A 13,943-nucleotide genomic window follows, 5' to 3' on the forward strand; every position below is an offset into this window, starting at 1 on the left:
AGAAGAAGAAGAAGAAAAAGAGGAAGACGCTCCACTTTCTTGGGAGCGTTTGATTTGTTGGTTCTTGTGCGCCTTTGAAATCCTTTCGGTTTAGCGAACACCGCCCGGTCAACCGCTCTTTCATGAAACCCAACGTACACGCCGTCAAATCGACCAGCGCGGTGACGACATCAGCCTGGAAGTCTCCGCCGGCTCAGAGACAGCTCGCTCATCTACTGTTAGCTTGTGTTAACAATTTGATTTGGTTAATCGTTAATCGTTTTTAAGAACCGTTATTGTATTCCATTGTGGTTTATTGTTCTCGGCTTTGCTCCTCGCTGAAAATGGCGGATCCCAAATACGCAAACTTGCCAGGAATTGTAAGTGGCTCATGTTAGCAGACAGATTAGCTAGAATGCTACTAATAGCACCAAGACGTGACAGCTGAGCTCGACAATGTCCCTGCTGTTTACTTTGTCGTCTGCCTATTGTTTTGCAAATACGAGACAGCTAGATGGTAGATTATTTGTGGCAACATGTTAATTTAATATTGTGTCTTGTGATACCAGCTACCAAGTAGCTACGGCTCGTCGTCACTACGTGTTGTTGGATGCACCGGGGCGTTGGCCAGACTAAAGACAATACACGGGATGTGTGATAGTTTAATATGTTGTTCACCTGACTGTTTCATTAGGCCTTTAATGAGCCGGATGTGTACGAGACCGGCGACCTTCCAGAAGATGACCAGGCGCAGTTTGAGTCGGTAAGTGGACGTTTTTGTATTGACTGGATTTCTCCGTTTGCGTTTTGATTCGCTGCACTTTAACCGAACTAACGTTAGCAAACAAAGGTTCACTCAACAAGGTTTTACACTTGTTATAACGGAGAATGCATTTCTTCACTGCGCATTATTACCTGCCACGATTACACGTCTAACCACGAAATGAGTAACGGCAGAGCACTGATCGTACCTCAACCATCTCTATCCATCTAAACTGTGTCACTGCATTTGTTCCTTCCCCCTATGCTATTGTCTTTGTTTATGCTTCATAAATGTATGTTCAAATCTTGTGATTCATAAATTATATGTACATGTTGTTTATATTTCATTCAAAATGTCAAGAAGTCCTTTTCAGGTTACTGTTTTGCTTTATTTCACATATATTATACACTACAAATAGTCCTATGCAAGCTCCATTATCTTTTAAAATAACAGGGAATAAAATCTACTGTGGATGTTTTATAACGATCTCACAAAGATGGTCTTTTGACTCTTAGAAAAGTCTATTCTCACTGCCCACCAAACTGTAACATTAAACAGAGTTAGTGGTTGCGTCACTAGAGTACAGTCTTTTTCAATAGTGTATTGCTATTCTGGACGGTTTACTGACCAGCTGAGTGAATCCTAATTGGCATTTTCCCTTCCATGTTTCCACATTTGTTCTTCCCCTGCCCTTGTTTTGACTCTTCCCCATCCCTCCTGGGACCCTAGTTTGTACAAGTAAGACTGGCTCCATTTTACTCTTAGTGAGCTTAATGCCATGCTTTTTATGCATGTATTTTTAATCTTATATCCACTTTTTCTACCGCTAACTGATTGGGATGAAATGAGAAATGGATTGATTTCTAATTGTTTTGAAGTGCAAGGAATTTATTATGTTCCTCCTATTTGTGTGGCTCAAGTGAAACTCTTTAAAATTATTTTGGATGGGTTTTTAGCACAGCAACGCTTAAATTAGAAAAGTGTTCATTTGTTTTAGATGTTTCCTTTTTTTAACCTATCATCATGTTCTAACAGTTGCTTCCTGCCTAACCACGCTATTTTGACTAACAATGTTTTAAAAGCTTATAGGCTGCAATAACATCTTGGAGGTTAATTGGAACATTTCATGTCAGGCTTGAATAAAATGTCAATACATGACTCAAATTTGAGAAATGATGAATCTCTGGTGAATCTTAGGATAAATGCAATCAGAAACATGCATTAACTTGTGTACAGAATCTGTGGCCAAACAAAATACAAACTTTGTCCTTAGTGCTGGCACTTCAATGTTCCACAATATATTCTGCTTAGCCACAAACGTCCTTTATTTTACCTGAATATTTACTTTATTCAAGTATATTGTGTTGACCAGTGTATTCTACATAATTTAATGTAGGGATGCATTATTTTGGTATCCACTGACCTTACTTTGTAATACCGACCTCATACATTTGGAAATCTGCCATCAATGCATATTTCTCGCAGTGCTATCTAAGACCTCATTATGTTTTTGGAGACCAAAATCCCTTTTGTGTATAGGGGCCTTAACCTGGGTATACTTCATTAACAGCCTTGGTTTAGTGTCGCAAATTAATTTAGGATGAATAGCATGATATCAAGAAATAACTCACCTTAATGAATGATTTATGACAGATTGCAATTTCTCTAACACAACCCCTCACATTACCCTCCATTCTGTCTCATGCATTGTTTTTTTTAAACACCAACCTCCTGCATCCAGAGCATAATGTTTTGAGACATACAGTGCCGTCCACGAGAGCTTTTGGTCGCATTGCATTACAAAGTGCACCATGGTATCAAAGGAGAATGTAAGTCATTGGTGTTTATGGACCATCTTACCCTAAATTGGGGAAGAGAGAAAGAACTGGAGACACCATAAGCAGTCTGAACCATGTGTCTCCAGGGTTTTTAGCAGCAACTCTCAGAACACTGCGTTCTTTCTTATCTTTCCCCGACCCTGGCCAACTGTTCCCGTTGTGTGCATGGCATGTGATAACCACATTAATCTGTGTTGTCTCTCTCTCTCCCCCCCCCCACCACTTTTTTTTCTCTCCCTCTGCTCTTCCGTTACTTTCTCTAACTCTTTGGAAACCCAAGGAGCTGGTAAGAGCCTGACTAACTCTTCTCCTCCTCCCTTCATCTGCTTAACTGTCTCGTGTTTTGTGCCGTTTAAAAAAAAATATTAATCCATATGTGACCCCAGACTCGTGTCATCTATCTGTATGTGTCAGTGGTGTTTTAATCCTACCTTTGCTTCTCGTTCATCATAATTGATCACGTGGAAGTGCTGATCAAATGATGGACATTTTTGTTGTGCTCTCTAGAATCACTAATCAAACTGTCATTTAGAAAAGAAAGTGTTAGCATTAACATTGATTTTACCATAGTAGATTTATACATGGATTACTAATTTCAATACATAATTGAACCTTTTTAAAGAAGGTTTTAAGAGTCTGCAGTCAGGCCAAGGACACATTATGGCTGTGATACATATAAGTACTCTACATTGTGTTGTAATAATCTGACTCTGGACACCCTCAAATTATGGCTGTGAAGCTATTGCAGATGTTTCTATGATTCACGGCTACAATGGCCTTTTATTTTATCTGGATATGTAACCTTTGTAAGTCATAATATGCTCATTGACTTAACCACATAATTCATTTTCTTTTAAATCATATTTCGGGCCAATGATCAAACATATAACATAACATATTTCAAGTCTGTCTTGGTTTTTGAGACTTCAGGCTCAAAAAGCCAAGGCACATTGTTTTAAGTCAAAGTTTTCTGAAGAGTCTAACATGCCCTTTTAAAGATTTTGTTAATGTTTATTTCCTGGTATTTCGATGACAGGAGGAGCTCTGCAGTGACAGCGTGGAGAGGATTGTGGTCAACCCCAACGCAGCCTACGACAAGTTCAAAGACAAGCATATCAACACCAAGGGGCTTGGTCAGTTCACAGTGGATCATAAATCACTTTTCACTATTAATTTAAGTAACTGTCAAAGGTAAAACAGAAAGGTGACATCACCTTCAGTAAATGTTTTGAATACAACTACAAAATATGACGTATGATTTTTTTCCCTGCTATTTGGCTTGCCCTCATTGATAAAAATGTGGTGGACAAAATAATAGAAACACATTTCTGTTCAATGCAATACAGTTGAATAGCACCACAACCTGCTGTCTCAAAGTACCATACATTTGAATTAACCCCATCTCTATTATATTCTTCCCGAAGACTTCCGGGGTCCATTCTTTTGCGGTTTTAAAATCTAAAATCTTCAGACTGGGCTTCTTACCGACCACTAGTCTGCTTTTTCTTTCTTTTTGATTTCTAACAAACCATTTTTCTAATTTCACAGACTTCTCAGACAGAATCAGTACAAGCCGAAGAGTGGGCTATGAGTCAGGAGAATTTGAAATCGTGAGTACCTTCTATTCAGCAGAAATGAATTACTTTGCTATTTATTCTTTTTAAAATGTGTTGCATTTGAGGTTTAACAACCCCATTAGGATTGTCATTGCATTTGAGCATCTGCTCTCTCTGTATTGGACTCACTTTGCTGTTGTGTTCACAATGCTCTCTGATCTCTGTTCAGCTTGGAGAGGGCTGTGGAGTGAAGGAGACGCCCCAGCAGAAGTACCAGCGCTTGGTGAACGAGATCCAGGAACTCACTCAGGAGGTGGATACCATCCAGGTGAACTGACAGCGAGACACACGCATGAGCTCGAGCGCTACTCTCCCTTTCCCACAGGACTTGGCCTGGGATGGCACACTCTGATTATCCAGCCTTTATCTAGCTGCCTGCACACAGATTCAATAGCTGTTCACAAAAGGACTTCTCATCCACTCTGCTCCTTGACCACACCATCATGGGAGGGCAACCTTTTAGTTGGAACAGTTTCAACGGTTTGTTTATGTCCAATTCTTACTGTTGCACTAGAGACCTGTGCTTTGTACAGTGTGCACTGAAGCCCTAAATGAACTGAAAATGAAGAATCCATGGGTTTTAGCTTATGCAGGTCATGCTGGCAGAATATGCAGCCTGTTTCTCTGTTTCAGTCTCTAAATTTAAACTTGTGTAAGACCTCCTTGGAGTAATTGTCTCACTCTAAATTAAATTGTGGCCATTCATCAGGGTGAATGTATTGAAAGGAAAAGTCATCTGCTGCATGCATAGATGGGAACATACTGTAATGTACTTATGTAGACCACATATATTGAGAATAAGGAAATAATGTCAAGAGTTTGATGATAGTGTGCTAAATTAACATGCATGCCAAAGATGTGGCTGACTATAGATCATTATGTTTTGCATTGTTATTATTAAAGGAAGGTTCTGGCATTTTCAACCTGTTATCGGATTATAGTTTTGTATATGGGGCAAAATAATTTTAGACCTGCCGTGAAACACGACTCCAGCTAAACACAAATTAAACACACAAAATAGACCTTTTGTATGTAGTTATTTAATTTGTTTCCCAAAAATAGGAACATTGTTTCCTAAAATATATATCCCATGCAGTAAACTACTGTAGCTAATCAGAATGAAGGTTTAAAAAAAGCTGGAATGTCTGTCATTCTGTTTTACTGAAATATAATATAACAATTAATTCAATTTCCATGCCTAGTGTAAGAGTGAATGTTTGCATATACACAATGTTTTCTTTGTATTTGAATGCCTCTGCCTTGTTGTGTAGAACTCAGTCCCTCAATGACGGCGGTGTTCATCTACTTCCAGTCTGCCATAAAGGACACCAATGCAGAGGAGCGGCTGACCCCGGTGGTGCTCGCCCAGCATGCTGCCCAGCTCAAACAGCAGCTGGTTTCTGCCCATCTCGACTCCCTGCTGGGGCCACATGCACACATCAATCTGGCTGACCCCGATGGAGCACTGGCCAGGTGAGCTGGGTGACGAGACAATAAAGCGAGAGGACAAACATCTGGAATCTAAAAGCTGATGCTAATCAGAGCCTTGCAGAGTGATGAGGTAGTAGGCAGGGAAAGAGGGATAAGAGAAACGGTAGCTTGAACATGGAGGGAGTCAACAATAGATGGTGGGAGGGAAGAGCAGGGGAACACTATATCCCAGATATAAGGAGTGAGAGAGTAACAAAGGCAAGGCAACAGCTGGTATCAATTGCCCACATTAGCTCCCTGTAGCGCTACCTGGGAAGCACGCACAAGAACTGATGAGCAGATTATTGAGGAAGGCAAATAAATACGGGAGAAGGAGAGATATTACCACAAAGACTAGAGAGAGAATGAAAACATACAGATGCGACATATCAGACCACAACTTTGTACTGAAGATAGAGGGGTAAAGAGACTGACATCAGAGAAAGAGAGAGGAGGGGAATAAAAAGTGATAAACGGCTCTAAAAGGATCCAAGCTCACCTTGACCTTGCAGTCTACAACAGAGCGTGAAAAAGCTTTGTAGCAAGAGGGGGGGCACAGCAACACATGGAGCTGATAACAATATTGAGCATTTAATCCTTTTGTGTCTCCTCCTTCCTCCCCCCAGGCGTCTGCTCACCCAGCTGGAAGTGGCCAAGGGCAGCCGTGGCAGCGTTGCCGGGGACAGCAAGCCGACGGCATCCGCTAAAGGCCCAGATGGAGTGGTACTCTACGAGCTGCACAGCAGACCGGAGCAGGAAAGATTCAATGAATCTGCCAAGGTAAAGTGTAAAGGGAGACAGGGAAGCAGAGGCAAGTGTCTGGGACGAACGCGCTTCTGAAATGAGCCAATGTTGACCCGCGCGACGCCTTTTTGTTTTCTTTCTCTTGAGAATATTTATTGGTAAATAAATAGGACAAAAGGCTTCGGCGTGGGTTTGTGTCTCTTGTGAGATGCTGTTGTCACTGCCAGCCATGTGTTGCCTTGTTCGGTCCCTGTAGATGGCGGAACTGGAGAAGCGTCTAGCTGAGCTGGAGATGGCTGTTGGCTCAGGATCAGACAAGCAGGTACACAGTCTTTACGCACACGTCCTCTCTAATGCTTTTGTCTCTCACTCACATTAATTCTGTTTCTCCCATTCTCTCTTTCACTCCACACCAATAGAATTGTCATGCTCCTGTTGCCGTGTAACCATCCACTTACTGAAGCTGAAACAAAATCTTACACTTGATTTATGTAAATTATGGCTTCATTGCTTCTTATGGTTAATTTTCCCTCTTTGTCTTTATGGTGCAGGGACCTCTGAGTTCTGGCGTACAAGGAGCCAGTTTGATGGTAAGAACTACTTTATTTGGGAATGCACCGAGTGGAGTTTGTGTCTGTATTCATAAGTTTGTGTATCAGATGTGCAGCCAGAGAACTGGTTCATACTTCAAAGATGAATGACATCAGTTCCTCCAAGTTTGTTTATTGTTAAGAGAAGAACACAAAGTATAAAAGTTGTGTGTATGTTTGAATCAGGCCACCATAGAGCTCCTGCAGGCGCGGGTCAGCGCACTGGACTCCGCTACTCTGGATCAAGTGGAGGCCAGACTGCAGGTAACTAATCAGCACTGCATTCTTATTCACACATCATGTTTCCCAAAAGAACGTTGTGTTTTAAAAGAAATGTGTTGTTTTGCTGTCTTATGGAGAGAGTTCTATTACAAGCTCAATATTTCATCTATTTGTCCTGTCGAGATGATGCAACAGCTAACCCCGCAAAGCCAAATCTTATTAAAAACGTATATACACATTGTGTCTCGTGTGTCTAACAAATGTTGAAATATAAAATAAGATATAGATCAGTCCTTCCTCTGACTCGCGTATGTATTGATATCTACTGCAGCTTGCCAGCTAAAAAAGGTACATAAAGTTTTGGGGTAATTGTACATTTTCTTCTTTTTGGACTTTGGCCGCACTGTAAATGTTTTTCAGTCAGCCCCACGCACTCTGGGAGAGAGAGTGAGTGGGGTTTGAATACTGCTAAATACCTGGGAATTTATTTGTGTATTGACATGAATCTAATTTATGCTTGTCTTATTTTCTGTAATGTATCTGAATACCTCTAAAACTGTAGACAAAAAGTCTAAATTACTTTTTTTTTCTCTCTCTTTCCCATTTAGAGTGTCCTCGGGAAGATGAATGAAATCGCTAAACACAAGGCAGCGATTGAGGACGCCGAGACACAAAACAAGGTTTGTAATCCCAGTGCAGTAATTATCTCAGATGCTTTCGCTCAAAGTTGCGAATCACTTTAAGATAGGAACAAACTACTGGGAGATTCCGACAATCATAAGAGTTGGGCTTTTATCAAGAAGTCATATAATATAGTTATCATCTTGCTAGTTCAGTCTTAATGACGAGATATTCATTTGGAAAACTTTTGCTAGCACACACAAAGCCTGGCATCCAGACTGAAGAGTAGCGCCACATGTTAAATATATTACTATGTTGAGTGACAAAGTCATGCAATGTTTATGTTTGATACGCTAGGTTTTTTTCACAATGCTGTTTAATTATTTGAGACACTGTAATGTCATTGTGATATAGTAAATTGAGTGCATGACTTAATTATTAGCAAAAAGAAGAATTTAAAAATTATAAAAAGCTTTGATGTGAGATTCTGTCTGATATTGTCACAGGACCCCCAATAGACAGACATACGGCGTCAGCCATAAAAAGTTGAGTTTTAATATAGGTAATTCTGCTTATTATAATAAATGCAGGTATCATTTACAGTACACTAAATATTGCATCAGTAAACCGAGGTGAAATCTGTGACCGTGGGTTATTTTAGCTGGCGGGGTTTATCTTGGTCTTAAACGTGTGTGTGTATGTGTTTACATGTCAGGTGTCGCAGCTTTATGACGTTGTGCAGAAGTGGGATGCCATGTCCACCTCCGTACCTCAGGTGGTGCAGCGGCTCGTCGCTGTGAAGGAGTTGCATGAGCAAGGTAACGCGCGGGAACTAGTTTACAAGGTGGCGGAGTGTTTTCACGTCACACAATAACATGTGAATGTAGTGGTGTGGAGTAATTGGTTCTTATTGCAATTATTACAATAATATTGCTCACTGGGCAGATTTCACCCCAGTAAGGATCAAAACAATGAAAACTTTTTGTAACTTATGTTCTGTTCTTTTAATGCGAGAGGAAAAGAACCTTGAAATGACACCATGGGAGTTCAAGGAGAGGATGTATGTAGGTTAGTGGGAGGGTGGGGAGTGGCATTACACATTCAAAATATGTAGGAAGTAGCTACAGAACATAACGGGGTGTGAACCTGGATCACGTTTCAAGCAGCATCTGTGCTGTGAAGTAAGTAATATGCGGCCTGAAAGATTTGCATTTGCAATGAGGACGTCTTGAGTGTGAGACAAAAGAAGAAAACTAAGCGAAAATAGGATTCAAACGGATAATGGAATTAGCCTAAACCATGCCATTCTATTATTACAAAGGGCAAAAAATCACTGAAAGGGAGTCTCAAAATGGTAATAGAATTAGACTAAATCTAGCAATACTGTTAAACATCCCTTCAGGGAGAAAGAGATGCATGATATTATATATCGCATTATCATATTTTTATTATTTAGCACATGAAAGCAGAACCGTGGCATTATTAGATTATATTGATAATTCATTTCTGGTTGCTGAAAGAGGTCATTTATCATCCAGAATCACTTTGCAGCAATCTGTCACAGTCTGCAGCGAAAGGGTTCTTAGCTCAATAGGGTTTTATTTTCCTCCCGATCTTTCTTTACCAATGAAGGCAGACAAGTAGAATAAAATACTGTTTAATCTTTTAAGTCCTTCAGTCATTCATCAGCTTCAAATCATATCTTTACTCTCCTTCACATCGGCTGAGACCGAAGACAACATTGCTTCTTTTTTTTTAACCACAAATGTGTCAACTGGAGAACTAATACTTCATCTAACTGCTTGTGTCTCCCTCTCTTGTCCATTGCCTCTCAATTTCACCTCATCCAAACTCTCTGGCGTCTCGTAGCCATGCAATTTGGCCAGCTGTTGACCCACCTGGACACCACTCAGCAGATGATCAACAACTCCCTGAAGGACAATAACACTCTGCTAACACAGGTAGGAAGTTCGAGATCCATTGACGATTTGGGGACATGTTCTACAACCGTAGGGCCATAAACGAGGCCAGAAGCACTGCTTGCTTGTCTCAATGTTTGGGCCTCACTAAAGAGATTTCAGACAATGGACAAATCTCTTTCTGTAGTCAATCAACTAAACTTAGTGAAATCCTGTGTGTACCTCTTGTCTACAGAAACCTTTTCACAGATTGAGACAGTTGGAGTCACAAATAACTTGACAAAATGTCAAGTTATCAGAAAAATGTGTGATCTCCCTCTTCATTTACATGCGTTGTGCTCTGAATAGGGTATCCTTTGGCTTGGAGGAGGTTGTTAAATCTGGCATTGACATGCATCACAGAAAGGTCTTTTGTAGTTATTCTCTCGCCTCCTGGAACCACACGGCCTTTTAACTCCCTGTGAACTCATCTTTACACATCCATGACAGCTATGGAAATATATGTCATAGGGTTTCAACTACATGGGCTGCACGGTGGTGTAGTGGCTAGCACTGTCGCCTCACAGCAAGAGGGCCGCGGGTTCAATTCCCGGTCGGAGCGGTCCTTCTGTGTGGAGTTTGCATGTTCTCCCCGTGGCAGCGTGGGTTCTCTCCGGGCTCTCCGGCTTCCTCCCACAGTCCAAAGACATGCTGCAGGTTAATTGATCTCTAAATGTCCCATAGGTGTGAATGTGAGAGTGAATGGTTGTATGTCCCTACATGTGCCCTCGATGGACTGGCGGCCTGTCCAGGGTGTCCCCTGCCTTCGCCCTATGTCAGCTGGGATAGGCTCCAGCGCCCCCGCGACCCTAATGAGGATAAGCGGTATTGAAAATGGATGGATGGAGGGTTTCAACTAATGATATTTTTTTATTATTTTTTAAAGCTCTAATCTACTCTTTCCCTCCTAGCAGCTTTAACTTTACTTTCATTTCTTGCACCCCTTTTCTAACATGTTTGTTTCCCCTCTTCTCCCAAAGGTCCAACAGACAATGAAGGAGAATCTGGGGGCTGTAGAAGAGAACTTTGCTTCACTAGATCAGAGGATGAAGACTCTCTCTAAATAAGCGGTGGCAGACCTTGGAGCGGTCCAGGAGAAGAGTGTTGAACATGGACAAATGTGAGCTGGCTAGAGGTCACAGAGGAGGGATTTGGGGTTTATTAACTCGGTCCTTTCTGGCCGGCTCTCTCTTGCGCTCTTCTTCGTTTCTGCCTTTTTTCACGAAGTGGAGTGTTAGAAAGATGGAATAACAAACAAAACGAAAGGAGACTAAATGTTCTTGTCCACCCTCCTTTCCTCTTACTTTCTCTTGCATCAAATTTGATATCAACTGAAAACACATTTGTCCACTCTATACATGCCACTGATTGCAGTCCCCTTGTTTAGCTTATTGCGTTCTAGACTGGATTGTTTTTATTAGTAGTAAACATAAGAAATTCCTCCAGTCCTTTGAAACTTTGTACTTAAATAGATCACTGAAATGTTGGATTGATGGAGCACACATTAAAGGTGTTGTCAACTGTTAAAAAAAGACACCAAAAAAATCAAGATCGGTTGTCTTCGCGTACGTTGGTGCAGGTGTCATGGCAAAGTCACGGAAGGAAAGCTTGTATATATGCCTGTGTCCCTTTATTGTTTCTTCACGCTCAGTCGCTTGTAACTATATTATTATGACTGAGACCAGACACCACAGACAAATTTTTAATCTGCTTTGTCATTGCCTACAAGTCAACTGTATTGTACATCTGTGGTCATGGAAACGGATCAAATAAAAAGTTCGATAAGCTTGCCACCTTTTTTTATTTCATGAGATCTTTTTTAAAAATCTTTAAAGGATCACTTAATTGTTGAAACAGGTGCCCACTACACACTCATTTGATTGAATGGAAAATAGAAATACAAAGGAGATTATTGTATTAATCACACCAAATCACTAAACCTATTGGATCAAAGGAAGTCTTTATTTTTCCCGTTGTTATAGAGCATGTGGACATGTATTGCCAGTTGTATCGGATGAATGGAGTGGATGATGCAAGGTTACATACTGACGTTGAACAAGATACCAGCACTTCATCAGCTGTTCGTATTGCAAAATATATCAATTTTTGTCATGTAAAGCAACATTTATAGAATGAAAAATGAGAATGTGCCATCCTAATTTAATTCTAAACTGGTTATATTTAAAATCTTAAAATAAATACTCATTGGTGGTTTCTTAATTATATGGAATTGTTATGCCCATATGTGACACTGGGTGGCAGCATAGTATTGTTCACTGTTATTCAGCTTTCAAAGATGCTACCAAATACATTATTCTGACATACTTTAACATATTTCTGTCCCATAAAATGTCCCTGTGAAAATATATTCGGTGACCCCTAAATATTAAATAACTAACACTAGTTAGTGTTTCTTCTGGTAACTTGACATTCTTGACCAACTGTTTTTGAAGTGGATAGAAAGAGCACATTTTAGTTTATACAACATTGTCTACAATGTAAAAACCTACATTTAAAAGTAACTTAAAACTTGAGATGACAAAGAGCTTTCAGGCGACGACATGCCCTCATCACGCTACTGTCCGCTATCTAATAAAGGCATAAACAAGCCCCAAACTGTGATGATTGAGAAACTGTATTTGTAAAAGTCGATGAGACTTTTAAAAGATTAAAAGGCAAACATTTATTAGCACATCCATAATTATACTTGACAATGAATTAAGACATAGAAAAGACTATGAAGCATCCAGTATTATTAAATTAGTGGTTTTAAATGTGTCACGACTACTCTGATACTTTACCTTAAGTAAATGAACACTAAGGCGCTGTAATTTTCTCTCAGGTCAATCTCAAATCCATCTGGCATTGGCAGCTTTACAGAAAGCTTGATGTCAGGTGATGGCATTAGTGAGAAAGGCACAGACAGGTAAAGGAGCAGGTGTTTCTCATGAGTCATCCATCCACAGCAGCTCATGAGAGCTAAGTAGCTGCTGCTCATCGCCGCCACAAGTTTACTGTAATCCAGAGGCCACTTTCATGATAGAAACCTCTGTACAGCCTGCGGATTCCTCCTCTGCTGTCGCTGACTGTCATAGCTGTATATCATTGCCTTTCTTATATTACAGAAAACGATTAACTGCTGAGGAGCTTTCCGTTTCCCCAACGGAGGGGGAGTTCAACACTGGGCTGCTTGGACAGGACATATCAAGTGTGACTTGCAGGGAACAAGATCCAGAGCTCCAACTTAGAAGGGAATACCCCAGATGAGTACAGAGGCATACCGGGTACTGTATATCATGTTATATCCTTCTATTCTGGGTGTAAGATTTGGTTGACCCAGGCCCGACTGTGAATACTCATTTATACACTTAGAACTAAGTGAAGATAACCAGGAGGCCAGCCCATAATTATGTTAACAATGAGCATTACAATCACACTTTAGACCCCGGCTCTCCATGTGGCCCTGAATATCAACAAGGATAAAAGTACGATGGAAAAACAGAACCCCGGTTAAAAAAACAAAAACAATTTTAGATGTTATGAATTCAAACAAAAATTCTCCGAAGTCTTTTCGTATCATTTCGACTCCAGTCATTCTTTAATCTAACAGTCAAATTCCTATCGTGAGCTTTATGTCAGATCCTCCACTGGACAAAGTAAATATTCAAGTCCTCAGGCAGCACCGAGAGCTGAACACAGAGGAGGCTGTAGGGAGCACCAACTGCTCACAAATGTGTTTCTGGTGCTGATACGGGGTGGAGACGAAGAAAAGGATGCCTGGAGTGTGTGCCTCGCTCCAGTGTTCCCACCTGTTCAGACGGGCTTTTAAAGCTTAATGCCCTACAGTCTCTTGCTTGAGCTGCTGGTTTTTGCAAGAAATTAAGAAGTTAGGGCACTGGTTACAGTTTAGATATTGATAAAAGCCCATTCTTATACATGTATTGATAACAATGTCATGGCATCAAATACAAACAAATATTTAACAAAATTAAAAGGTATTAGCTTTACTGTATCAATAACACTTGTGTTTCCTCTATTTTGATAAGCAGTAGTACGTGACTAATAATGATAATTCTGAACATAAAATGGAGGCAGGGATAAGTAGTCAGAGAGAAAGAAGAAAGAAGCTCTGGAAAAGAGAA

General features: G+C 40.5%; 1 protein-coding gene across 2 annotated transcripts; it reads left to right on the plus strand.

Annotated features, from left to right (window-relative positions):
* dctn2 (dynactin 2 (p50)) lies at nucleotides 1–11,592 on the plus strand. 2 transcript variants are annotated; one of them, XM_034532771.1, is made up of 15 exons: nucleotides 22–359; nucleotides 674–742; nucleotides 1,472–1,480; nucleotides 3,617–3,713; nucleotides 4,129–4,190; nucleotides 4,366–4,464; nucleotides 5,509–5,669; nucleotides 6,293–6,446; nucleotides 6,667–6,732; nucleotides 6,962–7,000; nucleotides 7,187–7,264; nucleotides 7,831–7,902; nucleotides 8,559–8,661; nucleotides 9,713–9,804; nucleotides 10,782–11,592. In XM_034532771.1, the coding sequence occupies exons 1-15, from the start codon at nucleotides 324–326 to the stop codon at nucleotides 10,866–10,868; spliced, it is 1,224 nt and encodes a 407-aa protein (XP_034388662.1). In that variant the 5' UTR covers nucleotides 22–323; the 3' UTR covers nucleotides 10,869–11,592. The 2 variants fall into 2 exon arrangements, with proteins under 2 accessions (XP_034388663.1, XP_034388662.1); XM_034532772.1 differs by lacking the exon at nucleotides 1,472–1,480 and having other exon boundaries at nucleotides 1–359.
* Nucleotides 11,593–13,943: the final 2,351 nt, after the last annotated feature.

The sequence above is a fragment of the Cyclopterus lumpus genome, chromosome 5, assembly GCF_009769545.1.
Source record: "Cyclopterus lumpus isolate fCycLum1 chromosome 5, fCycLum1.pri, whole genome shotgun sequence".
NCBI lineage: Eukaryota > Metazoa > Chordata > Actinopteri > Perciformes > Cyclopteridae > Cyclopterus > Cyclopterus lumpus.